The 25,974-nt window shown below is 46.6% G+C and overlaps 1 protein-coding gene across 2 annotated transcripts in view; it reads left to right on the top strand.

Moving 5' to 3' along the window:
- The first annotated feature begins 1,351 nt into the window (after nt 1–1,351).
- The window catches only part of TFCP2L1 (transcription factor CP2 like 1), a 119,143-nt gene continuing 94,520 nt past the window's right edge, over nt 1,352–25,974 (top strand). Inside the window, exons 1-2 of one of the 2 annotated variants that reach the window (XM_069616736.1) lie at nt 1,352–1,668; nt 17,925–18,073. In XM_069616736.1, coding sequence (XP_069472837.1) covers nt 1,607–1,668; nt 17,925–18,073 — 211 coding nt within the window. In that variant the 5' untranslated portion in view covers nt 1,352–1,606. The remainder of the gene's footprint in view (nt 1,669–17,924; nt 18,074–25,974) is intronic. The other variant, XM_069616737.1, reaches the window with a different exon arrangement.

Below are 25,974 nucleotides of genomic sequence, written 5' to 3' on the forward strand. Positions count from 1 at the left end.
TTCCATGCAAAGTATTAGAGATATGAAGCAGGAAAGTACGACTAGGCACCGTACACTCGCCCCCTATCGCTGGCGGGAGTTGCCACCAATGCAGGTCATGGGTGTCCCCGGGCTGACCCCAGGGAGGAGACAGCCATGCCCAAATATGTTAATCATCACCACACGAATGCAGGTTCGTTTAAAATATCGTAACGTTTAGACATGCAGGTGCTGTGAAACACGCATATTTGCTTAGGCAGCAAAGATCAACGAAACACTATGAGATCCAGATGTATTAAGAAAAATTGTGTAACAAAATAGCCCGTGACTCGGGGTTTGGATCAACATTCATGTGCCTCAAGTGAGAGCTATTACTTTTGGTACTATCTGATTTTTTTGTCGCAAAATAGGCCAAAAGTCCTCCTCTGCATCCAACCGGCTGTGAGTGTGGCCTTATAAAGCCGTTTTGGTAGCACAGAGTAAATGAAGCAGAGATGTGAGAACGTCACAAACGCACTTTCGGTGGGAGGTGCAAGCCGATTGAAACGTAGCATACGGCGTTATTGTATAGCACTCTCGTTAGGGAATGGTTATCCGTTGTGATGTCACAAAATAACACTATTTAGCAGTTGAAAGTGTGTGGGGCTATTAAGTTACATAAACCTATTTTTTGGTAGCAGTGAGTTGGAAGGTGAGCGCTCCATTGTGTCATCACAAAGGGAATCGGCGGGTACTGGAAAGGCCTCCCTGCTGTGAATTTAAATAAACTGGATAGGGAAGGTGAGTGGATAAGGCACAGTATTGTGGAGTTGCACAAACTGGGCAGAGATCGTGAGCAGTCACTTGAAAGGTCATCCTACTGGCAAATAACATAAACGCACTCTATGGAAACATGGGGTAGGGAAGGTGATGTAATCTAGTGTGACGTCACACGGCGACTTCAGGGGCAGTAGCAAGACCTATCCTACAGTGAAGTAATGGGAAGAAGACTGCGTGTGTCGTAACAAAGGGCATCTACGGGTGCTGTGAAGTATATTCCACTGTGAATGTAAATCGATGGGGTGGAGTGGGTAAATGGGCGGATCTCTTGCAAAGTCACTACGTAAAGGTGAGCGGTTTTATTGTGACGTTGCAAAATGACACCACAGACACTGGGGAGGCGGGCCATGCCCTCGCGCGCTTTCCTGCGGGGACTGTTCGGCTATCATCCAGAATCGCTGGGAGTGAAACGATAGTGACGTCACGCGGGCGCACGTTTTAACACTGAAGGGGAAGGGTGTGGGCCACTGTTACGTCAGAGCGCGACTGCAGGGCAAAGGGAAGGGGCGGGGCCACTGACACAGGAAAAGGCAGAGGTCAAGGAAGCGAAGGGAAGGAGGCGTGCGCGTCGTGACGTCATCGGGCGAGCCGGCCCACCAGCCAGGGTTGGGTTGGTAAATAAAAGCTGTGTACGGCGGGCCGCGGCCGGGTAGAGACAAGAGCGGCTGCAGGGTTCCGTGAGCCTGCAGGTGCACCGCGCCGCGGCCGCCGCAGCAGCAGCCAGGGGGGTGACCGCCGTGACCGTAGGACGCCCCTTGTGGTGGCCCCCTCGGCGTCTCCCCCTCCCAGCCGGCTGTTGCTTACGAAAATGCTGTTTTGGCACACGCAGCCTGAACACTACAACCAGCACTCGAGCGGCAGCTACCTGCGGTAAGTGCTGCCGGGGCGTGACATCACCCGAGCTCTACCTACCCCCCGTGGGGGTTGTTCACGGGGTCTCCCATCCAAAATTGCGATCTGGGAATCCGCCCCTCCACCCCAGGCAACTTTTTTTTTCCCATATGCACCCCCATGTTAAATCACCTCTTACTATCGTGCCATCTTCCAGGCGCGATGTGATGTAAAGTGCACCCCATCTCCAGGTATGAAGCCGCCACCGAGAAGTAAAGCGCTTTCCTGATGTCACCCCACACCCCCATTTTTCTCAACTCGTACAATCTCACACCACTTCCATAAAGGATCGCACAACCGGCCACTCCAGTCTACCAAGAGAGCAAGGCGGTAGCGTTAATATGCGAAGCGTGCCTTGCATTCTTGGGGGCTGCGCTGTCTGCCTCTAGTGCTGAGACTCGGCTCAAGCGAGGACAGCGGAGCCCAATAACTCTATGGCCTCTTCATCCATCGTTCTGCACACTTTGCGCCCCACTCCGTGCTTAATTGTGGGGGCGTTTGGCAGGGCACAGTCCTGGCGCTTACTGCTCAGCCGCGGTAGTACAGGCCTATCTTTTAAGCTTCTTATTGCCGTGAAAGTTTGCGATTTGTAACTTCATTCCTGTGATGTTGAGGTACATTGATTATACGTTGTTGTAAATGACTGTCTCCGGCCACGAAATAAATGCCACAGCGCTTGCATCGGGCTGCTATAAGCAGCAACAACATACTTCACATAAGTAATTTGTATGAACGACATTCCATAAATCTCCCGCCCCCCACCCGAAGCAGAGCGCTTCCCACACTACACGTGGATATGTTAAAAGTGCACAGGAGCAGCCTCATGTATGTATGTATTGCCGACACAAACACGTGACCTCGAAACAGACCAGTTGACTGACTTCAGTGTGCCTTGTTGGGGGGGGCACAGTATTGCTTACGTGTAAACCGGTCTATTCTAGTTTCGCCGTGTGCACTTTTTAAAAAATGAAAAGGGGGGGGAAAATGAATTCACGCAGAGCAAAAGGGGGGGTGAGCACATCTTGCTCGTGTCCTTAAAGGCACGGTTCCAAACTAATTAAAGGGTGTAAATCTTTCGGGCCCAGCATGCAGTTCATTTGACTAGGGGGTCTGGACTCCCTTCTGAACCCAGGTGGAGCAGGTTCATTCGCCGGCTCTCAGGGCGCGTACCTGGCCACGGGCAGGATGCTTGGGTGGTGCCGTTTAGAGCACACTAAAGTTGGAGCTCCGTGCAACGGTCAAGGAGGGGGGTCCTCGGATTTCCTCATGCAACAGGGGGCGGGTTGAGGAGTGCCATTGGGCAGATCACACATGGTCAATATTTGGGGGCACTGAGTAGATCAGACACAGAACGGGGTTGGTGCGGGACTTGATGGGGTGTACTGTACATGGCATATGTCCATGGCAATTAATGCGGCCTTTTAAGCGGATCGTGTACGGGCGGAGCAGGGTGCAGAGCAGCGGAGTTTTGAGCATGGGGGAAGGGGTTTTGAGCAGATCACACTCGGAGAAGGGCACATGGACGGCGTATGTGATTCTAGTTGCGGTACAGGCTACCGTCGCGTAGGGCCGACGGTCAGGGACCCCTTCCACCGTCGTTTACTTTTTTTTTCTTCCTGGGCACCATTAACCAGCGTCAGCCTCTCCATTTCTCGCTAACCCGGATTCCGAGGCACTCGCTTCAATGCGGACGGGGAGCAAGGGCATACAGTTGTCATTCTTAGGCTTGTGGTTTCTGAATGAACTGACACAAAAATAACTAGTGCGCTAGGCCTGACTGCATTTCTCCTAGTGCATGAAGTGTTACCGGCGCAACCAAACTAGGGAGCGGAGACAAATGGGGGAACAAGACCGAACTAGTCCTAGTAAATTCGGGTCATGCAAGTGTACAGACGAGGGGGGGGGTGTGTGGGTTAAGTGTGCCCAGTCCAGCAGGGCTCTGGGTTGTGTGCAGAGATGTTACACCTCTCATGGAGCGTATGCTGTAGTGCAAAGACTGACAGGGATGCATGGGACCTGTGAGGCTCTGAAGGTGAACCAGACGACCAGTTGGTGCAATGCACGTGAACCACTTGTACTCGTCTTTCTTGCTCCAGTTGCTATAGAGCATGAACAATAGTAATTCTTATCTGCATTTTTGTCCTTTGGGGTTGCTATCACATCTAAGGCAAAGGACGTTCATCATTGTTAGTTTTCGGGATGCACAGGTTTTTAAGTTGGTTGGATCCTTGCTCTCCTCTTAACCACAATATTACATGCCTCGGGTCAGGTGCCAATCACTTGGCCTCAACAATGGCTTAGGTGGGAGCAATGCATATTTAAAATACCAATGGGATTATGCTTTCACCCCTTTCGCCTCGAAGCAAGACTTCTGGTGTCCAGGAAAGACTAAACACTCAGCAGTTCTCAGAATTTGGGTTGATGTTGGGCATTTTAGTGGTAGTTTAAGCACGGTTTGTTTAGAGTTGCGTGGCTTTCAGTTAAACATTCATTTTCATTTCACCTGTGGTATAATAGTAGTTATATCATTTGAGATTACTTTTTCTAATTGATCTTTTGATCGCATCCATTCACGGTGGGCTAGTAAAGTGAAGTACTTGCAGCATTGGATCACCTGATCCAAACTGTTGCTAAGAGTCCTTGCCAACATGTCTGGCAATATAGGACTCTTTTCCCATTGTGTCAGGGATCCACACTTCTGATCACACCACAAACTTAGGTGTTTGATAATTTTAGGAATGGGTTTAATTGATCGTGCCAGCATCCAGGTTTTTAAAATGACCAGCTTTACCAGGGCTTGCACTTGAGACTTTATAAGCAGGAGCTAAAAGCAGCCCCTGGGTATCCAGCACTAACCAGTGACCAGGAGCTACCACTAGGAAAGGAGAAGCTAGCAGTGTTCTGCAAATCGAGCTTCTACATAAGCTGCAAACCTATCATTTTGTATGGCAGGTATTTTTAGTTGCCCCATAAACATTTGCCTCTCAGCACCTCAGAAGATGAACCGTGAACACCTGGGAAATAGCCCAATTTCCTATAATGTTGTCAGCAAAGTACAAAATGTGCACCGCTCTTAAACCCCCAGAAAATGCACATGAATATTTCCTGTACAGTGCAGCATTGGCTAAGGATTTCACAGGGCTCCTGCTCAGACCCTCAAGTGGGTCTTGTGGGGAAGTTTTGCCTCTGAACCTATCCACCACGGTTGAAATGTCACCTTGATAGAATGCACTGCAGCATTCTAACGCAAATGTAGAGTGCACATGGATTTCCCAGAATTGGGGAACCGGTTTTGATATCCGGCCCAAGGACGCTGCTTGAGATTGATTGTACTTTAAGGTAGAAGTATAGAGTTGCTTATTGCAGGGGCTAAAAGCAGGACCTTGGCCAGAAGGCAGGTGCTACGTCTTGGGAACAAGCTGTTAATACCTTATTTGTGAAAGTTGGCAGATTTGAGTGAGTGCATTCGCAAGGAATACACATCTAACAATACAAGAACATTCCTAATCTGTTTGCAAATTGAAGTGTGAGTGGGTGTTTGGTCAGTATCCTGCCTAAATTGACACTGCTGTACACTTTCATGAAGAAATAAAATGCATTTAAATGTGATTCCATTTGTCTGTTTGTATGGCATTGGTTTTGTCACTAAAAGTAAAGCTGATGTCTCGATCCTAGTAGTTGAGATCACTCAACTTGGCCAAGTAGGACGGAACAAGATATATTGGAAGCAACATTGGCTAGTTCCATGTAAGTACAAGAGTATCATAAAAGGGCTCGGATGCCTAAAGCCAAAAACCATAGCTGCAAGTTGACCATGCGCCAGGGTACAGAACGATTTTATGCGGCAAATGCAAATTGCCCATGGAGTTTCCCCATTTGGCTTTTAAGTTTCTGGTGAACGGAGGATAGCACAGGTGCAACGCACTGATCTTGGAAGCAAGACCACACAGAGCAACAGAGGTTCGAACCCTGGATCTGCGTTTAGCAACCGAACTCGGTATGGTATCGGGCGCGTTAAGCAATTAAATTAAACTTTCGCATAATTGTTTGTGCCGACTAATGCCTGCAACGAAGACGCGCTTGTCTGGGTGCCTCTTCAGATCAGGCAGTAACAAGAGTTCCTTGTCTTTGCTCTTCTAGTGCGACCTGTCCAGACAGATCATTGGAGCTGGACTGTCCGTTCTTCTGCTTGAGTATTTACTCCTTATTTGGAGCAGTTGCTGGTTTAACGATCAGTGGTTCGTTGTATGCATCTTCTCTGAATTTTCCCAGGATCAATGTGACCACATTTCTGGAGGTCCGGTTTAGGCGCTCGTCCCGTTTCTACATTAACTGAATGTACTGTTCCAGAAAACTGTGGTGTGGGTGCCGAAGCCGGCAAGGACGGTGGCAAACTGCCATCTTTTCCCTCAACGGCAAAAAACGCCAGCGAGTGTGGAGGCCTGGTAGTGGGCTCGACACTTGAACTTTTTGCAAGATGGCTGGTGAAGAAAGGCAGGTAGGACCCCCTCCTCCATAGCTGTGCCAGCAGCATGTAACTTCTATTCTTTGGCCCGACTATGATCTAGTGTACCACTCAACAGCAACGCTGCCTCATCCCACCTTGAAGCGCTATGTAAATGCAAGCCGAAGTATGCAATGCAGCTATTGGCTCATGCTGGCTTGGGAGCCCCTCGCCTGTGAACCATTACTGGGGGGAGGGGTCGTGGCCGCCGCTGGAAGGCATTATATCCCGTGGCCCAGTCTGCAAAAGATGATGGATCGGGGACGTTCAGCTCCAGAGCTCGTTCGAAGCGGATCCAGCCAGCTCGCCGCATTCCTCGATGCGTCCTATTTGGAGGCAGCTAGCCCCAGTGTCTGGGGGGGTGAGCAGTGCGAAACCGTCAAATGACACCAACACAGTGAGGCCAGTAACGGATGTGAATTCTTTTGGCAAGCTTCCAGGGAACGGCCTCCTGCGCAGAGGCCTTCAGTCAGCTGCGAGGGACTGGGGGGCGAGATTTCAGCACACTTCCAGCGTTATCGTAACCACAGTCGCTCGGGGCTTTAAGTTGGGCGGGAAATCGAGGGGTGACCTAATGAGTAGAAAGATGGAGGTGCGGGGGGTTTATGCCGTAATCATTTTACAGCGTGCTTATACTGCTTATACTTGGCGGGGTTGGAAACGGTGTTGCACTTGGAGGCCATGCTTCTAAAACAAACGCGTTGTCCCTGAACGATCCTACTAGCCAAGTATACAAGTAGTTTTGTAGCGAGTGAAAACTAGAAGTGACAGAATATTGACATATAAAATATGCAAAGCGGCATTGCATCAAGTCTATAAAATGTTCCAATGCTGGAGAGGGAAATGCTACTCCAAAGCATTCTGCTGATCATCCATGTTTAGACTGTCGTCCCTCATTCATTATCTTTTAGTGCAGGGAGCTCGAGCTGAAGCTCCTTTAGTAACCTCTCTGGGCTGTGCCCTAGCCCAGTAGAAGCCCTCAAGTATTCTTTGGGGGAGCACCCGGGTGTGGAATTGTACCCTCATCGGCTTGTAAAATAAAGCTTTCGTCCTTGAATCTGTGAATCTCCTTCAGCCCGAGGCCAAATTTAAATCCTGTCCCGGTTTAAAACTGAACATGAACGCCTGGACTGGAGATTTGACACTTGTGTTCGGGAAGATGCATTTAAACCCAATCGCTGACCAGGGCTCTAGGCAGATTTCGTTAGTTTTTCGGCTTGCTGTTTTATTACAGAAGTGGATGTCAAATGGTCTCCCAGTCTCACCCCTAAAGGAACAGTGCATTTGAAATGCTGGGTCACATTCCTTCTAAAAGGAACGACTCCTCCAAGCCAGCTTTGTTGCTGCTGAATTGAACATGTGATGGCAAGGTGACCACGGGTGCATGCTGCTGAATTATTCAAGGACACAACTTCCAAAAACCGGAAGCTTTATTGCTCTACACCAAGGGTTTGCAACATTTGGCTCGCCAGATGTTTTATACTACAACTCCAGCACTAGTCAGCATAGCAAATGGTCGGGGACACCAATCTAGTATCTATAGAGGTAGACACATATGGTCCAATAGCAATTGAGGCTGGGAGGGCTCCGAACCATGCGCTTGCTGTTTGGTCAGACTTATTTTCCTGTACTGGAGACTCGCTGTTTTCCATTCACCGCTGGTCCTGTGTTGAGTTCTGTGATTGTAGGCCACTTTCTTTCTAAATCTCTAGGGTAAACTTAACTTTATGGGATCTTTGTAGCATGTGCCAAATGAGTGTTGCTCCCTCTTGATTACCTCCTGATGGAATTTGCCCCAACCATGTTCACACAACTACGATTTACTGAACTTAAACTGCTGTCAGATCTGTCCAGCCCCAAGTGTCTGCTGACAATGAAGCGTTTTGCCCTCTGCTGCCTACACGTCTTTGTGGGCCAGGACTACCTCTGGTGAAACCCAGAGTGTCTCCAGAAGCTGCTCTTGGGCAACTTTGTCCCCACTAACCAGCAGCAGTGACCGGACATCTGCTTTGAGCTACAATTGGTGGAAGAGCGTGCATACTCCCGGGTACTGTTGAGGGAGCGATGTCTGCTCTTTTCCACGCTTCTCTCCTAGTGCCAGCCGATGTACAGCATCACTACATTTATTCCCCATTCGTTCCCGCAAGCAGCCTTTCATCCCTGGCTACGCAGTAGCAGCACAGCTGAGCCCTTCAAATCCATTGCGCGCGTACTCTGCTCCATCACCAAGTACTGAAATCCGTGGGGGGTGGGGTTTCAGCAGGGATTCCCAATGCAAGCACAACTAGAGTTTACCTGTGTCGTTGATTAGCTGTACATTGCATTAAAATATCTTTATAGTAAGTTCCAATGTACTTGGATTGCAGATGCCACATTCTGTGTACTTCTAATGCAACGAACAAGCAAAATTAATAATTCATTGCTAGTCCAAGGACACCAACAAGTTAAGAAAACTGGTGCATGTATGCTGGAAAAGCTCACATTATGGCCCATCTCCATCACTCTGGGGAATACATCCCTACGGGATTGTATTGTTTGACCACGTGACTTAATTTCCACCTCTTCACAATGCTGGAGATGCCTTCCCCATTAGACCATGCCCTACACTTGAGCCATACCCACTTGATTTCTCGTCTCACTTTTAAGCACCACCTAGATGGCATGCACTCCCTGTGGATCCCCTTTAAAAGAGCAGTAGCATGACCGTTGTCCTCCAAAGTACCCTAGAACACAGCATTACGCTGTGGAGGTGGGTGGTACTCCACATCTGTTGTATTCTACAGGTTGCCCATGTCCTCTAGGTGTCCAAGATCTGAGTGCAGTCTGTAGAAGTTTTTGAATCCTAGGTGGCAGCATCCTGCACAGTGTTGGAAAGGTTGGCTTTAATACTCCTTGTGACCTGTAGGCATGCAAAAGGCACTGGCAGCACCATTTTTTGAGCTAGGGGACCTTGGAGGTCTGGCTGGAATTCTGATGGTATAATCTCTTGGGACCTTTGTGAAATGCCGTTGCAGATTATGCTGCATTAATCTGGAGTCCTCACCTGGGCTGATTCCCCTCTTTCAGTTTAGAGGGAGTGAAAGAATTTTCTGATGCACAGCTGGAAATTCACATTCTTAACTGCATTATTGACCTGTTCTGTGCCATAGGCAATGGGTAGTCCTCTAGCTGTGAAGTGTCATGCCGTCCATTTCTATGCATATTGGTCTCCAAGTGCCTTGGCCCCGAGTTCAATTAGTCACTCATGGCTAAACCCACATCACTGTAAAAGAATGGGCCTGATTCACAGAGCGTTTTCCTACGGGGTTGCGCCATTATAACACTTTGTGAATCAGGCCCAATGTGTCCAATCTATGCTTGGCGTTCTATGAGGTGGAAATCAGTTAGGCCCACATGATTACACATGATTACAATATACTGTGGCACTGTATTGTAGTTTGAAGTCTCTCTGATACAAAAAAACAATACGATGTCACTTCTGTGTTCTCGTACTGGCTTCCAGTTAAACAAGTGGTTCCCCCATGCAACTACTGTCAGTGCCAGAAGGCATTTCGGTTAAAAGTAGCTTACTAACCACAAACTGCAATCTTGCACACAGCCAGCAACGTGACAGAGGAACGGAAGTTCCTACAAAATTGAGGGTATTTGGAGGCAGGACACGCAGCAGCTCAATGTATCTGCTTAAGGTAATGCACGCCTTTGTCTTCTGGTCTGATTGACGTCGTGCTCCAAGCAACCCTGACATTTCGGCTTATTGGACGGTAATGGTTGTGGAATGCCATTGACTGATTTGGGCATTAGATTTGCACTGTTGGTGTACAGTTTTCTTTGAAACTACTTGTTTTTAATGCACCTCCTGGTTGAGTTCCAGCATCAAGAACCGACGCCCTTTCCTTTAACTGGCGCTGTGGAGTCGCATATTCTGAGAATAGGGACGGCCTAGTTTGTAATTGCTGTTTAATTACTTTCATGATTCTCATAGGGCCTTGGTGCCACACATCAACACGTTTCCATCCACGTGGGCTTGCCGTGAGTAAGGCTGAGAGCCTGGTGCAGAGTGGGTTCATGAGATGGAGGTTTGTAATTTTATCATGGTCCGTGCTGTGCTGGTAATGATTTGTGGGATCCCCCAAGGCACGGGTGGCGCAGGCAGGAGGGGAGAAGTGGTTAGGAGCAAGCACAAGGGTTGTAAGTTAAGGTGAGGATGAACTCATGAGATTTTATCGATATGTGACGACCTGAAAATAAATGCAGACAAAGATTCCCAATCAGCCCTCATACTGTTGGACATCATCTGCAGCTTTTGACACAATAAGCCACACAACACTAATAGACTATAGAATGTGGCATACAGAATCGGCACTAGGGTGGCTTACTTCATTCCTCCCAACCGAAGAACCTATTTACCGCCGTTCATCTCCAACAAAAATATCCTTTGGGGTCCCACAGAGCCTCACTCGCCTGCTTTTCAACATCTACATGTGCCCCCTGATGAAAATCACTCAAACCCACGCACTCGCCTACAACTACGTGGACGACACAACTGATTGTGAAGATGGCCATAACTCATGAACAAAATAACTGCCTCTCATCCATCTACAACTGGATGATCACTAACCTCAAACTGAACCTAGAAATCGACGCAGCCAACCCACAACTGGACTGGCCCACCTGGGAACACAACCAGAGACTTCCAACTTAGTAAAACCCCTAGGCATACTCATGGACGACGACTATCCCGGGAACAGCAATGTATCACCAAAAAAATGATTCTTCCTGCTAAGGCTACTCCGAGGACTACTCCCATACCTCTCCTTTGCACAGAGCCCTCCCAATCATATCCCTGATGCTTGCAAGAATTGATTATGCAAACAGCCTCTACCTTGGAATGTGTGAACGACTCACCAAGAAACTGGGTGCAAAACACTGTAGCAAGGATTCTAAGACTAAAGACCACATCACTCCAGCTCTGAAAAGCCCACACTGGCTACCTGTAAAAATTCAAAGCGCTCTGCATCGTCCACAAAGCCGTACAGGGACAAGAAGCCAAATTCCTTCAAGCCAAGATCAGTCGCTACCAGCCAATAAGGGACTTAAGATCAAGTGATGTACAAATTGAGACAAGGTAATACAAAAAAGAACATTTGGAGGAACAGCATTCTCACTCGAAAACCATGCCCAAAGAAATTAGAACACAGAAGACACATCCCCTTCAGGAAACTACTCAAAACCTGGTTACGACAGATGACAATCCACAAAGGGACATTGGCAGCAATAATATATTGCAGACCAAAAAGAAATGCACTAAGGGACATGGTGGTCACAGTTAAGAGCAGTAATATAGCTGAACACTGCACCACCCCCTCCTCCTGCCCACCCAACCATGCACAACTAGAGTGACCAACAAAATGACGGCTGCCCAACCAACTGACAGATTTAGGGATAACTGTGTGGAATTATGCACCAATGAAACTCTTGACGGGTGAACAATTAAAACCTAAGCATTACCCCACCCACAACTAGGGCCACCGTAACCTGCCCAACTGGCCGCTGGGCACCTCTCCCTCTATTTTTATGGTCCACACCCAACGGTCCCAACTGACCTGGATAACCAGGAACATACTAGGACAACTATCCCTATCCACCTGTCACCATAACCTGCAGCGAAGTCACCCGCCCCACCACACCCCCCCCCTCAATCCCCCCAAAATAGAGAGGTGGTGAGATGGGAAGACTGACTACAACAAAGAACACTGGTAAATAACAGAGCAGCAAACGAAGATTCACATCGAGAATTCCTCAAACCAATATACTTACCCACTGAGTGCTACCCATACGGTTACAACACACAGGGCCTCCCCAATCAACTACCACATGTAAAACTGTCATAAATGCCAGTTCCTACTGGCTCTGAACCTATCTTCTCCACTCACACCCAGCTCTCTTCTCTTGCAGAACCACATGAGCGCCTGGAGACAGCCCTTGGGTGGTAGTGGTGCATGCTATAAATCAACAAACATAATACCCCATATACTTTTTTTTATATATCAGGAGATTAATACATTATCAAACAGATGAGTTTCTTGTAATGTTGCAGGCAAATTAGGAAAGGTGCACATCTTTTAAATTTACAAAGCGGTTCTTGAATATCTTCTGCAGTGTACAATCCTGAAAGGAATATTCACAAGTTCTCTAACAAGTAGTGGTCTAGTGGTTGAGTCACTCCACATTGATTGCTGACCTGAGTTCAAATCCTGGTCTAGGAACAAAATCTGACCTGTATGTTAATGGACACAGGGAGACCACCAGTGCTGGGCAATGTTTAACACAATGTTTATGAAATGGCCCCAGAAGTGAGATGGCTGCCTTCTGATGGCCTGACATTTAATGCGTGCATGACTTATCTCCTAGTTATGCTGTCTTTTGTAACACTAATCTGGAAAATATGGCTTACTTTCTCATTGCAGTGTAATCATTTGATGACCAGGCATGCCTTGGCCCATAGTAACATTTAAGATATGGGTGACCCTTTCAGTTTACAAAAAGCAGGGATCTTCTGAGCACACATTACACACCTGGGTCCATTTAGCACCTGAGGTGGGGGGCGTAGCCAATCTGGTTCTGCGGAACGAGAGCTGAAACCTGCAATCTCAGCCCTCGTTCCACGCAACCCGCAGGCTGTCTCCCCCGCTGCGGTCTGCAATCTTCCCCAACCCACCTGTCCTCCCCATATGAGAGTATATATGTTACTATCCCCACTTACGCGACTGCAGTGACTGGCTGCCACAGAAACGTACCTTTTCCGGCCGCCATAGCATAAGAGAGGGCGCTTTATGGAGCCCTGCCTTCTACAACCAAAGCGATCAGTATTTTCATTCATTGAATGTGACACACAGCGTCCCACTCAATGAATGACTTGGCACCCCGGGGTGCTAATGGCCTTACCAGATCCAGTGTTATTGACCTGGTGACCCTCTTTAAAGGCCCTAACTCCGCTCCAGCCTTTAACTCCGCCCCTGGGCTGATGACACTGAGAGGGTGTTATAAATGCCCATGCCCAGGCCATTGTATCATAATTCCATGAATTGGCCATCAATTCAGAGTTGTAGCACTAAAAATCGGAGCAGGTGTTCCTTCCTCCTTATGCTGGTTACTAGGCACATCCTTCATCTTTGCGGCCCTGTATAGACGCCCAATGCTATTGTAGTTCATGCAAGCGGTTTCGGCTCTGATTCTGGCACAGGCAGGCCAAGTTAATGCCAGCATATCACAGTAAAAGCAGCATCCTGTATGAACATCACCCAAAGAAGCCAGAGTATTACAAGACCCCTTTACATTGAGGCCGTTTTGTATTTTATTGGCGCTTAACACGCTGTATTACTTAAACACACAGGAACAGCGAACCCTAGGAAAATGGTGGATATACCAGTCGCAGCTTACATGTAGGTGGTGTTTGATCTAAGTAGCAGGTTATTCGTTTCAGGGCTATGTATGACAAGTCGTTTTTGCCACCATCTGTTTACTAACAACTTGTTCCCAGAACTAAAGTTCCTAGTTTGGGCAGAGAGGTTTACTACAGTGATTCTCTGGGGCTGTCTTCCACTTCACTGTGTAAGGCAAAGGGTCTTCTATTCGATAATATAGTGCATCTAAAGCCAGTTACAAGCCTTAGGTCTTGGGAAGATTTGGGCAGGTCTAACGATTACACATTATTTGGACATGTTTTGGGCATCTGCCCTCATACGGGTCCAACAGTCCAGTTGGACAATATCAAGGCCTTAACCCCTTAACTGCTGGGCTATTATGCAAGTCTATGCAAAAAGGACGAGCATACTCGCCCATGGGCTTTCATTTTTTTGCAGGAATTTAGGGAGGGTGATGTGAGGTGAAAACTGAATTTGTTTGTGGGGTGAATGGGCTAACAGGAGGATCATTTTGCTTGGGTGGAGTATCTGAAGGTGACTTTAGGTTTATTTTTTCTTCCACTGGAAGCTTATCTGATTGATAGGGTGGATGACGTTGAGCAGGTATGGGTCATAGTTGACTTGGATGAGTAAGTTGTATGTAGTATCTTGTGTAGCCTTGGTAGGTGCATTGAAAGGAACACAGTAAGTATGTGGTATCTGGATATTGACGAGCCCAAGTGATTGATTGGAGGCCACATGGTGTGTAGGGTTTGGATGTTAATTGGCACATGCTGACCTGGAAAGGACACATCTGCGGGAAATACTGTAACCGATTTAGGGCCCCACCCTCCTAACCTTACATCCTAGAATGTACTTTAGCAGGCTGAGAAGGTTATTTTCGTTTACTGTCGTAGTCCAAATGGAGATGAAAGCTGGTTTGGACCAAAGACTTGTCTTTCTATAGGACAAGGAGAAGGTTCTGATGCCCACCGCGTTTCTTCTGTACCGCCGGGGTTGGGCTGGGGCAAAGCCAGATTAGCGGAAATGTAGATAAGCTTCTGAGCAATTCATATGTCCAAGCATGATGAATGATTTGGCATTGTAATGGGAGATTCACAATGGGACTAAAGTTGCCTTGAAGAGGGGTCGGCATTATGTTAGGCTGGGGAAATCTATTTTCGGGTCATCTGGAAGTTCCCATGCACATACACTTTGCAGAAGTCTTTGTGCTGGTGTGTTCGTATGCGGCTTTATGAATATAAGGCAGGGAGATTTCATCGTGATGGTTTTGGAAGGTGAGGGGCTAAGGCATTTGAGTGGATGGGAGGTTTGTTGGGGTCTTGTTTTTGGTGTGTGTGTTTTTTTGGTGTGTGTGTATGTATATGTATATATATATATATATAATCTCATCTGAAGTACTGGAATGACGCGTGGGCTGATGGGTGTCCTCGTGGTTGCTTGCCTTTTGAAATGACTCCATCTTTGTTGGAAACTGCATAGATCTGGGATTGGTGGTGCGGTTTGCATTATGTGCTGGTGATTTGCTATTTCTGACGGTCTACGTGCTAGTTTGGGAGGCATGCCAGTTTTCGTGTCTGTGCCCCCCCCTCTCCGGGTAAGTGTGGGATGCGTTTTTCTTTTGCAGGTGAAAGGGTTGGGTGCTTCTTGAAAGGAGCTGGAGTTAGGTGGGCTGGTAGAGGAGATTAAAGAGATGCGGTTATGAGGACTGGCAGGCTTGCCAGGCACGTGGTGCGGTAGTGCACTTTCTGAATCCGAGCGATACCGGGCTGACTATTGTAAAGATCTGATTCAGCATTGGTATAATATCACTGGTCTCATACCCACCTCACAATTGTGGGAAAGGAACATGTTTTCACAAAACTATCCCTCTTCAACACAATATAAATTGATTGCAGTTGGGTTTCATTTTGTTATGGAATATAGAATTTTTTTTTTTTTTAATCATTTTGATTTGATGGAAAACATTTTTTTCAGTAGGTACACCAAGAGCCGCTCAGTCAGTTAAAACGAAATAGCCTACTTCAGTTAAAAAAAAGAAACCAAATCATGTAACTCATGTACTCTGAAGTATCCACATCCCCGAAAGCAAGGAAAACCTCAAATTAACACATTCAAAAAATGTAGCGCTCAAAGGTCCCAACCATTAACTTTTTTTCACCCAATTTACTCGGCACAGACTCCCTGACACAAACTGAGAGGTAACCTTTTAATCTGCAACAATATAATGTCTCTCTAGTCCCTTCACCCCACTCCACTGTTCAGAACCACGTGAAAGCCTGGAGACCACAAACCCTCTCACCATTATTGTATCCTGTTTACATATACTCATATTTGAAAATGGTGTAACTGCATATGCAAACTTTACCTGCTTGTGATCACGTGCTCCCTTTTCCCTACTCCAAAGCACACGTGCCTGGTGGTGGTGGTGGTGCCTGGTGCACTTTGCTATTCCATTACCTCCATGCAGTCTTCCTTGAGGGTGCTGCTTAATGTACTTCTGACGCCTGAGAACAAGGTCAGAGGGCTACCAGCGGCCATCCATCACTGTAGGAATAAGTTCATGATCAGCTGGACCTCTTTCTGTAAATCTACAGAAAAGATCTGAATCGGGTAAGCACAGGGTAGCACATTGTGGAAGTAGTTGTAGTGCACACTGTGCACTGGAACTTCATGACTTCAGTGCAGATCTTCCACTGAGGATGGCCGGCATAGATATGGTTGGAAGGTGTTTGCTAGATCTCATGAAGACCTTTTGGGTCAGAGGGCTGATTCACTTGCTGCGATTGGTGGATTCCAGTGTACAATGTATTATCCACTTTAATGGGTATTTTGTGTCGACGACTGCCAGTCATATATTGTGATTTGGCAGAAAAAATAACTGTACAGATGAGGAAAACTTTGACCAAAATCAACCTGTTAAGAGTGGTTTTTTGGTTTTTAGTCTAAGCTGTGATCTTTGAGCGAACATGGATAATCTAGTAAGGGCTTTACTGGTGTAATAAAATTCTGCCCCTGAACTCGTGGATTGGCTGCAGAGCACTCCAAGCCATGCAGTCCTAACTGAAGCAGCAAAGACTGCATGCCCTATACCATGAAACTACTTGCGCAATAACACTTGGATGTTGGTCTAGTGCTGCAATTGATAAGAGTACTGGTAAATGGACCATGCCCATGACCAGTCTTATAGCCCAGCCTGTGAAGGGAGGGGTGGTCGTCCATATGGTCATGGGCCGAGTTGTCCCAACATGAGTTTTCTATAACTACGTCGGCACTCCCCTAACGCAAGTAGACGAACATAGGTCTCTGATGTGATGGTGTTTCTGCAGGAAGCTGCACTGATGTGGTTATTGTCACCTACCACCACACTGGGATTGGCATGTGTCGCAACTAAACCGAGGACTGACTTTAAAGGGAACCAAGATCACTCATTCAGCCAAACTAGGAATGGCTTATTTGGGTTAATGGCCTCGATCTGAACACCATGCTTATGATTAAAGTGTTTCAAATTTGAATTGGTTACACGTTGCACAAAAGCTAAAACATCCAAGTCAGCAACCCTTGATAGCCGTAAGTGCCGATAAAGCCTCATTCTATGAATTATGGCACGCTAAATATGATCCATTCTACATGCAATCACATTGCAGACAAGCCAGTGACTCTTGTAGCCATATTGAGTAGCACTTGGAATAATTTTCTTTTACAAGGTCTTTTTAACCACGGCAGCTGCTTCATTCACACACACCACAGCTCTTTCATTTCAGTTGGGTTTATCTGGCGAGTTGCAGAGGCAGCACGAAGGGGAAAACTAGGACCACCTTTCACTCTGACGCAAGCAAATGAAAGCCATGGAGTATAGTGTGCGCACGGGCTTAGCAAAACGAGTCCTCTAGGCATGACCTAGAGTATACTATAGCAAACATGGATTTTTCTGCACTCGTTTCTAGGTGCAATGATGAAACTTTCTCCTGCCACCCCATGTAACCCAAGTGCTGCAATGGAAAGATTAACCTGGATTGCATTTGTAGGAATCGTTTTTAATAGCTGGGAAAATTCTAAAATGTTACGATTGGAGCCTTAAAAAGAGAATTTTTGAGGCATAAGTTAAAATTGTTATAATTGGAGCAAGTGGTCTGAAGTGAGGATTTTGTGATCTGCTATAAAACTGGGGCACATGGCATACACTAACATCCGCATTACATTTGGTCAGCCGCAATAACGGGTCGGGATTTATAGAATGCCTGCAAGTTTCAGTGGTAGTAGGATGTTTTTAGTTTGAAAATTAACTGGCAGTGGTTTTCTTCCAGTGATGTTCTTGCACTGCCAATCTTCAAACAAGAGGAGCATCGGCTATCTCCTGATCACGGCAAACTGAGTCCCTTTCAGTACGTGCTTTGCTCATCCACTTCACCGGCAGTCAAGCTACATGAAGAAACCCTGACTTACCTTAACCAAGGTGAGTTACTGGTGCCATAATCTGTGGGTTGTTGAGCATGTATGTTTTCCTGGCAAACTCCAAATTTATTGGGTAAATGATTCGAATGGTACGTCTGTGTGCATGCTTTTATCTTTGCCACTAAAGGTGTCCTTCTTGAAGGGCTTGGCCACTCATTAGCCTGTTGCACCATAAAGGATCTAGGTAATCTGATGGCTAATTCAGCTGCTGCTTTACTGTACGTTTAATGGCATTTAAGACTTGAGGATGCTTAGTCTTCCCGACATGGTAAGCTCCAAAGGTACCAGCCACGCCCTTCACTGAGGCCTACAGTACTACTGGTAGTTGCCCTATTTGTGTCCACTCCTGGGGTAAATGGAGTGTTGAGCACTTACTATCCAAGTCCTTTCTGTTGGCTCCGGTTACTGTGCATCTCAGTCATGCCATGAATGGGTTATTTTGATGACTGGGCAACATTGGAGGTGAGGGGGTCAAAACATTGTGATTGCTTTACGGAAATGAGTATTTAAAATAAACCTACTTGTCTGTTAACAGACCCACAAGTAACCTGAGACCAATTAGAAATTGTCAATTTCTATTTAATATCCTAGATGAATTTGCTACCACACAGCTCCAGGCATACATGGAAAGGAATAACGTCCTCCATAACGGACAATCTGGTTTCTGTCCATCCTTTACCACTGAGACAGCCCTTGTGGACCTCCAGTCCATATGCTAAAAATCATGGATGAAGGGAAAGCTCGGATGCTGATACTGTTGTAGTATTCCGCAGCTTTCGATATGAAGGATCATGAATGTCTTCTACACACTGATATTGGCAAATACTCGGAAGAGGCTGTTGGCTGTTTCCAGTCTAGAATTCAGTGGGGATTAGTCTTCTCTCCATCAGTGCCCATCATGTGTGGGGTGCATGCCTCTCTGATCACTTTGAACATTCTTAGACAACCTAGGTGCATTTGTTTTACAAACTATGCGGACGACACCCAACTAGTGGTGCAAATTAGTGGTGACATCCCAAAGATTCAACCACCCTAACCAACATCTACGGTCAAATCGAAAACTGGATGTCTGAATTTTTTGTCTAAATGGCAGCAAAACTGAGCTCCTGATCTTTGGCTCACGACATGCCCAGAGCGAACTTGGTGCAGACTGCAAATGAGCAACAACAAAATCGTCCAACAGAAGGTTAAAACACTGGGAATCCAATTGGAAACCACCCTAAATGCAGATGCCCACTTACATTATGTAAGTCAAACCTACAATTGCCACCTATGCCTACTCGGGAACATCCGCCCCTAAATTAGAGGGGAATTGCGCCACCATCGCTCGAGCAACTGTATTGACCAGACTACACTACTGTAACTCCAAATTAAGCCTCACATTTCGACCTTGGTGTCGGATCATTCAAAACGATGCCGTACGCATTGTCTAAGTTTCTAGAAGAACCTACATTTTGGACTGTTAGGCAGAATCCTGTGCAGTTCCCTTGGGGGAACACTGCAAAAAAGATTAAGACTACAGGAGTAAGCAGTAAACCCAATTGGTACCGTCTGTACCACCCAGATTTACCTGGTAGCTGTGGCTGAGCAGTCAGACTTCTCTCAAGAAGAGCAGGATAGTATATAGAGTATGCACAATAGGGCTAAAAACACAGTAGGGCAAACAAACACTGACCAGAGCTTTGTATAAAAAGTATGTATTTATTTAAAACACACTTTAGGCAATATACTAGCACTCTAAATCAAAAGCAAGTTAAAACAGTCTGATAAAGTATACACACCTCCCTTGATAGCTATTAGACAAGTCAGAGTTAACACCACAATTTGTTAAACGGATGTGAGCGCTTAACCTGATGGCACTCCAATAGTTTAGTTAAAGGGAGAGAAAAAGGCAGAGCATAGAAATAAGAGTTCTCAGCAAGGGAAAGAAGGCAGTATATACTGTAGAGCCAAAGTTCATAGGCCAGGTCCACTTTAAATGGAGCAAAGCGAAATGTGGCCAGGATCACACGGTTTAAAATGCACTAAGTCTTTGTAGAATGTTCAAAAGAGGTTGGGGTAATTCAAGAAGGTAAAGTTAGATGGTCTGGGGCCAACCCAGTTGGAAAGCCAAGGATTTAACGGTCACCTTGGGCAAACCGAAGAAAGGGAGGCCAAGCAGGACATAGTACCTTAAAGAGACGAAGCTCCAGCCGTGGCAGTTGTGCCTGGCAGTTGTGCCTGGCAGTGGTTGCAGTTCATTGTTTCGACCAGTTGAAGAGAAGAACTTTGTCACCAGAACTTTGAAGAGAAGATCTCGTCGAGGAGAAACGTGGAGTCGTTGCGCTGCAAGGGATGAAACCAGCCGTGGAGTTCGTCGATAAAAGGTGCATTCCTTTTATTTGCGGTCAAAGTGGTGAAGCTTGGCTATCCGGCCGCCGGGGTGCTTGGCATGGGCGATTCGACCAAGAGACTTCTTTGGAAGGCGAAAAGGGCGAACTGGTTGGTCCCACCAGCTCAGAGGAAGAAGACTCGTCCAGCAAAAGATCTCTTGTCGTCGGGAAAGTGGTGAGGTAGTTGCAGCAGGGCTTCACCGGTGGTGTCGTCGTTGCAGATGGCTCAGCTTCTTCCCTCTTTGGATTCTTGGGTCCTGTGGTGACTTCTGAAGTTCCAGTCAGTCCCAAGGCCCTGCTTTTATGCAGAAAAACCCCCATTTGACAGCCTAGCTGTCACTCAAACATGCTAAGTGGTGAGCCGGGCGGCTCACCACTGGCCCAATCAGAACAGAGTGCGACTTGAGTTGCTAAGGTAACGCCGTCCAGGGTGCCAATTCCCCTCCCCACCCATCCTGTGGAACCCAGTCAGAGTGGCACCATTTGGAGGGCTTCTGTGGAGAAGCCCGCCAAAAAGTGGAACAAAGGGCTCGACCTTGGTCATAGTTACAGAGACGGACACGAACACCATTTTAGAAGACCCAACCGTTGGTTTAATATTAAATAAATAAACCGGCGGTATCTTTAACATTGCACCAAAAAGTGGTGCATTTAAAATCAATGGGAAAATCCCATTGAGAATATTCCAGTGGAATATTTCGTGTGGTAACCACTGCCACCAGCCAGAAACTTGACATGGGGAGACTGGAAAGGCCCCCCTTGAAAACAGACCCAGGGGCAATATAATTAACCCCTTCCAGTACTTCCACAATATGATGGTTTGTACTGGTTCTGTTCACAATTTAGGACTAGTAGAAGTCAATGGTGACTTTACATGCCCTGGGAGACAGTGTCAGTCCCAGGGTATGGAGTCTGTTTGGTGGTCACTATGACAACCCTGTGTTACTGCACTGAGGGTGCTGTGTAACACACATAAGAAATAGATGATACCCTATGGAGCCGAAAGAATACCCCATAGCCCATAAGCACACAGTCCAAGACATAACACAAATCATGCTTAAGAGTGGGAGGAAAAGAGTCTCACTCTTAGCAGGAGAAGAAAACAAACCCCAAAAATCCAGCAAAGCTGCTGGGGGACTCACTAGGTTTGGGAAATTAGCCTTATAAGAAAATTCTCCCTAACATGGACCACAGAAGAGACTGCCGTTGGTTGCCAATACAGGAGCGCATACTTTTCAAAATGGGCACTATAGTCAATCGCTGCCTCTTTGGCACAGCCCCCCCCCCCCCCCCCCCGGAGTACATCACCTCCCTATCTTCACTCCAGAACCCTTCGCTCCCCCGTACAGGCACGTAGTATCAAACGTACAAGTGGCCCAGGAAGATTGTTCCCTGCAAACACATTGCCACCAGTACTTAGACTAAAATCTGCAAACCTTAATCTTGAAGTGAATTAGTGCCTTCTCCTAGGATAAATTGTCTCTTCTCGTCATGTCTAATGTGCTTTTATCAGCGCCCTGATGTCTGCGGGCTGTCTGTGCATTACAAATGGATGAATACGAATAAAGACCCCACCTCCCCTGCAATCGCTCAAAGGGTCTCGTTTGGGCAGAACATGGTAGCAGTCTGGATTGCTGCAAATGCAAGCGTTGCTCTATGCGTGCCACAATACTGCGTATGTGGCTAGCTCACAAGTGCTGGCCTCTCACATGGGGCGAGCTTTGCACTTGCTGTAACTGTGGCAAGGCCCACATGGCTTTTTTTTTCTCAGAGGTTCGAAATTGGGGGGGCAGGGGGATGGAATGTCACCTGTTATTACAGTGCTTGGAATCAAGCATTAGGCTCTACAGAGGATAGGTTTGCATTAAGTCCCTATAAACGCACACACCAACGAGAATCTTAATGCGGTCCAAAACGTTTTGTCTACCACTTCAGGAGCAGGCCTGCTGAGGTACAACCATTCCAGGCTGTGTGACTGTATAAGGGCACATGCCCACTACGTGTAGATCCTTTTTTCAGTTTGTTAGCTTAATCGTTCACCCAGCGTCCAGGGCTTCTATTCAATTTATACTATATTATAGTGGCGCTTGTGGAGGGTCCTAGCAGTGTCTCTAATCCCCCCACCCCCCCTTCCTAGACACCATCCTACATTAATGGAAGCGGGAAGATTCTATGAGGCAAGCGTCGCCCTAGCTTTGGTTTTAAAGCATGGCCTGTTGTGGGAAAGCTGATGTAAAACACAACCCTCTAGACCTGCCAGAAGCAGAGTCGAGAGGGGCCGGGGGAGTGCAAGGAGGGGAGAGGTTTTGGGGCTTTCAACTAGTCCATAAACTAGTAGGTACATCACCAAAGGTCTGCAGTAGAATTGAATACTTGTGTTTTTTCTGGACCCATTTCGATCACACACTTGTGGTGGTTCCAACCTTCTGATACCTGACTTGAAATGAAAAGGTTCCCGGAAGTGCTTAACTGGGCATTAGCTAGTACCTTCACATCTACAGCGATTGGGTGTTCCATAATCCTATTACTTCATTGTACATGGTGAATACCTCATTTTCTAATTTCGCCATTCGGCCGCCTCCATCGGGCCTTTTTCACAAGAGGCTTCGTATCTAGCTAAACGAAAGGGGCCTCTGATTTATAATGGAGAGCTTTTTGGGGCAGATTTAAATTTGGCAAAAGAACAGAGTACAGTACTTGGCATTTGAATTGTGTAAATGAACACGAAAATGGAGAACCATCTAATGCGCATTAGTCTTTGCCGAGAAATCAAACTTTGGTTAGACCTGTAGGTACTTGTTGAGCAATGGCTAGGTTGGTCAGGTAGGTCTTTAACTCGGACCATACATCAGTTGGGCGGGGTGTAGGAAGTAAGTTTCAGTTTTGGGCCCATCTTAGTCCCGCCAGCCAGGCTTTGACATTGGGTGGGGTGCCGTTCTTGCAACAATATACATCTCTAGGCAATCGTACACCCTGTATTCACAAATGAGCATAGGCTCTGGAGCGTTCCAAGGGAATATCTACCCCCAAAATGTTTCCTGTTATGTACAGGACCAAAACATGTGCATGTGGTCAGCTTGGCCATAACAATATCTGGGACAACTGTGCTCCACACCCTGGTACATCCGAAGTTTCATGGAGGTATAGTACAGTCTAGTAATTTATACTGCATGCATCTAAATTTAAAACCTTTTTGGTATGCTCACACATTCGCTTCCATTGAATATCAGTTAGTTCAACCCCCCAAATTGTCAGACCAGCCATTGTGTGGCCCCAAGTTCGAGGGTGGTTGTTTATTTTTGTATGTGGAGTAGCTGACTACCACTCTAATTGGCAATATATGCTAACTCCTCAGTTTCAAGGGGTTCCGATGGGTAACATGGCCACAGTGACTGCATTGCTGCACTTATTCTGTAGTACTGCATAAGTTCCACCACTGTGCCAGTGTTCCTGCTGCCATGTCAATGGAGTTGGGAATTATCAGCCATTGCCTTATAGCTTAGCCATTCCCACTGATTGATATTTTATTTCTATCGCGCTCGTACACAAGTGTTTACTGAGCTGCCAATGTGACGTCCCAGGTATGATCAAGACCAGAAACCTCCACAGCGGAAGCCATTTATAATATGGATGTACCTTGGCATTCCAAGCAAAAGGCTATCAACGTAGAGGAAACTGAATGAAACCGGCAATCCTTAGTACTTGCGGCCCATGATTGGGGTGTTTGGTTCTAGCAGCAGCTAAGAGCTCCAGTTTGCTATGGGGCGGTTGCAGCATCTCGTCATGCTAGTAAGTAGCAAATTGAGCTTGTGCCGCCCCCCAATATTGCTCATTTTGGGGCCATGACTTTCTACCCCCATTTATCATAATGGGGAGTCATCGATCACTTTTTTCAGGACCGCTCCCGAATGCCACAAGAATTATGCAGAGAGCCCATGGATTTGTGCATGCCAGGCCATACTGGGAAATTGGTAAAAAAGGTATATATTTGCCAAGGTCAGTTTACCATCCATCAGTGGAAGTGCCCTGTCTCAGTCTGCCTGCCAAAAACTCCTCCATTGCCAAGTAATTGTCTTTCAGAAGATAGGATTTTGCAGCGATTCATGCCAAGGTACTTAATCCCATCCGGTGCCTACCAAATACCAGGGGGGGAATTTCTTTAGAGAATAAAATATTGTCTTAAGTGCTCTAATACTTGAGCACGTAGGTTCGATTGTTAATTTTTTTAAAATTTATTTTTACCTCCATGGGTGAAAATGAAAAAGGGCTGTCTATTCCAGGATTGAGAGTATTTTGCAAGTCGCAAAAGTTTTAGATGACAGAAATATACTAAAATTAATCTAATTAAACTATTAAATGGGCCGTAGAGCTTTTTCTGATGTTGAAAAACGACCCCCTTTTTTATTTTCTCCCGTCAAACTGACCATTTTCTTGTGTCACACTTCGGACGGCAGAGTGGCCAGATGAATACAGAATAACCCTGCAGTGCCTCTGCATTGGGCCATTGCTTTTTTTGGGAAGGGCCAGAAGGGAGTAGAATCCGCGGGGGGGGGGGGGGGGGTGGGGTTGGGGTGGGATCACCAATTTTGCAGTGGGACAGCTGCCTTTGTTCCATATCTGCTAGTCAGCTTTCTTGCTTTATTAAAAGCTATTTAACCCTGAACCATACGTCTAAGGGGGTTTTACTGTGGCCCCATGTGCCCCAATTTCTTCACCACTAGAGGGTCCGTTTTTATTTTCTGAACCATGTTAATCTGTAGCTGCCTCCGTGGTATATGCTGAGTGTAATGCCATACTTCCCAAGTACATTGGGAAATACACCCTTGGCATGCACCTGCTTAGTTTTCCTTAAGTTGGTGTTCACTCATTTTTTTCCCTTCTATGCTATCTTTGCACCATTGGTTCCAAGTAGGAAATTGACTAAATGCATTTTTTAAAATCCGTTCTTGAGCCAGTTACTTGTACAACAGGTTTTAATCTAGCTGCATTCTTCCGTAATTGAACAGTTACATGGCGTCCAGGGAGTCATTTTGCACCCTGAATCGCACCATTCAGTGCGAAGCATGCGTTTTGCATTTGAGAAGAACTAGAGGCAAATCAGTTACTTGATCACCCATTGGCCAGGCCCTTAGGAGGTAGTGGAAGAAATGCAATTAGTCCCAATAGAAATTAGGCCATGGATGTAATGAATTCCCATCATGTGACTACCCTTCATCCTTTCTCGGAAATAAGCCATATTATCCTCCTCAAAAATTAATCCTCTGGGCTGAGACTGGCAGCCCAGCTCCTTCTGGTGGCGACCATAGCCCGAAGTGGAAATCGCGCGTGGGGCCTCGATTGATGCTGTGGTGGTTAAAAGTCTGATTTCTTAGTAGCAGAAAAGGTCCGAGCTGCAAAAGAAGGAACTCTGCATCACTTTAGACTGTTGGTACCCCGTGCTGGAATACGACAGTAATTGCCTGTCTTGTAGTGCCTCAGTTGCTTAGTTTTACTAAGCCCTTAGTTGTACTTCAAAACTGTCCTAACAATA

The sequence above is a fragment of the Ambystoma mexicanum genome, chromosome 9, assembly GCF_040938575.1.
Source record: "Ambystoma mexicanum isolate Mex_15411 chromosome 9, UKY_AmexF1_1, whole genome shotgun sequence".
In the NCBI taxonomy this organism is placed as follows: domain Eukaryota; kingdom Metazoa; phylum Chordata; class Amphibia; order Caudata; family Ambystomatidae; genus Ambystoma; species Ambystoma mexicanum.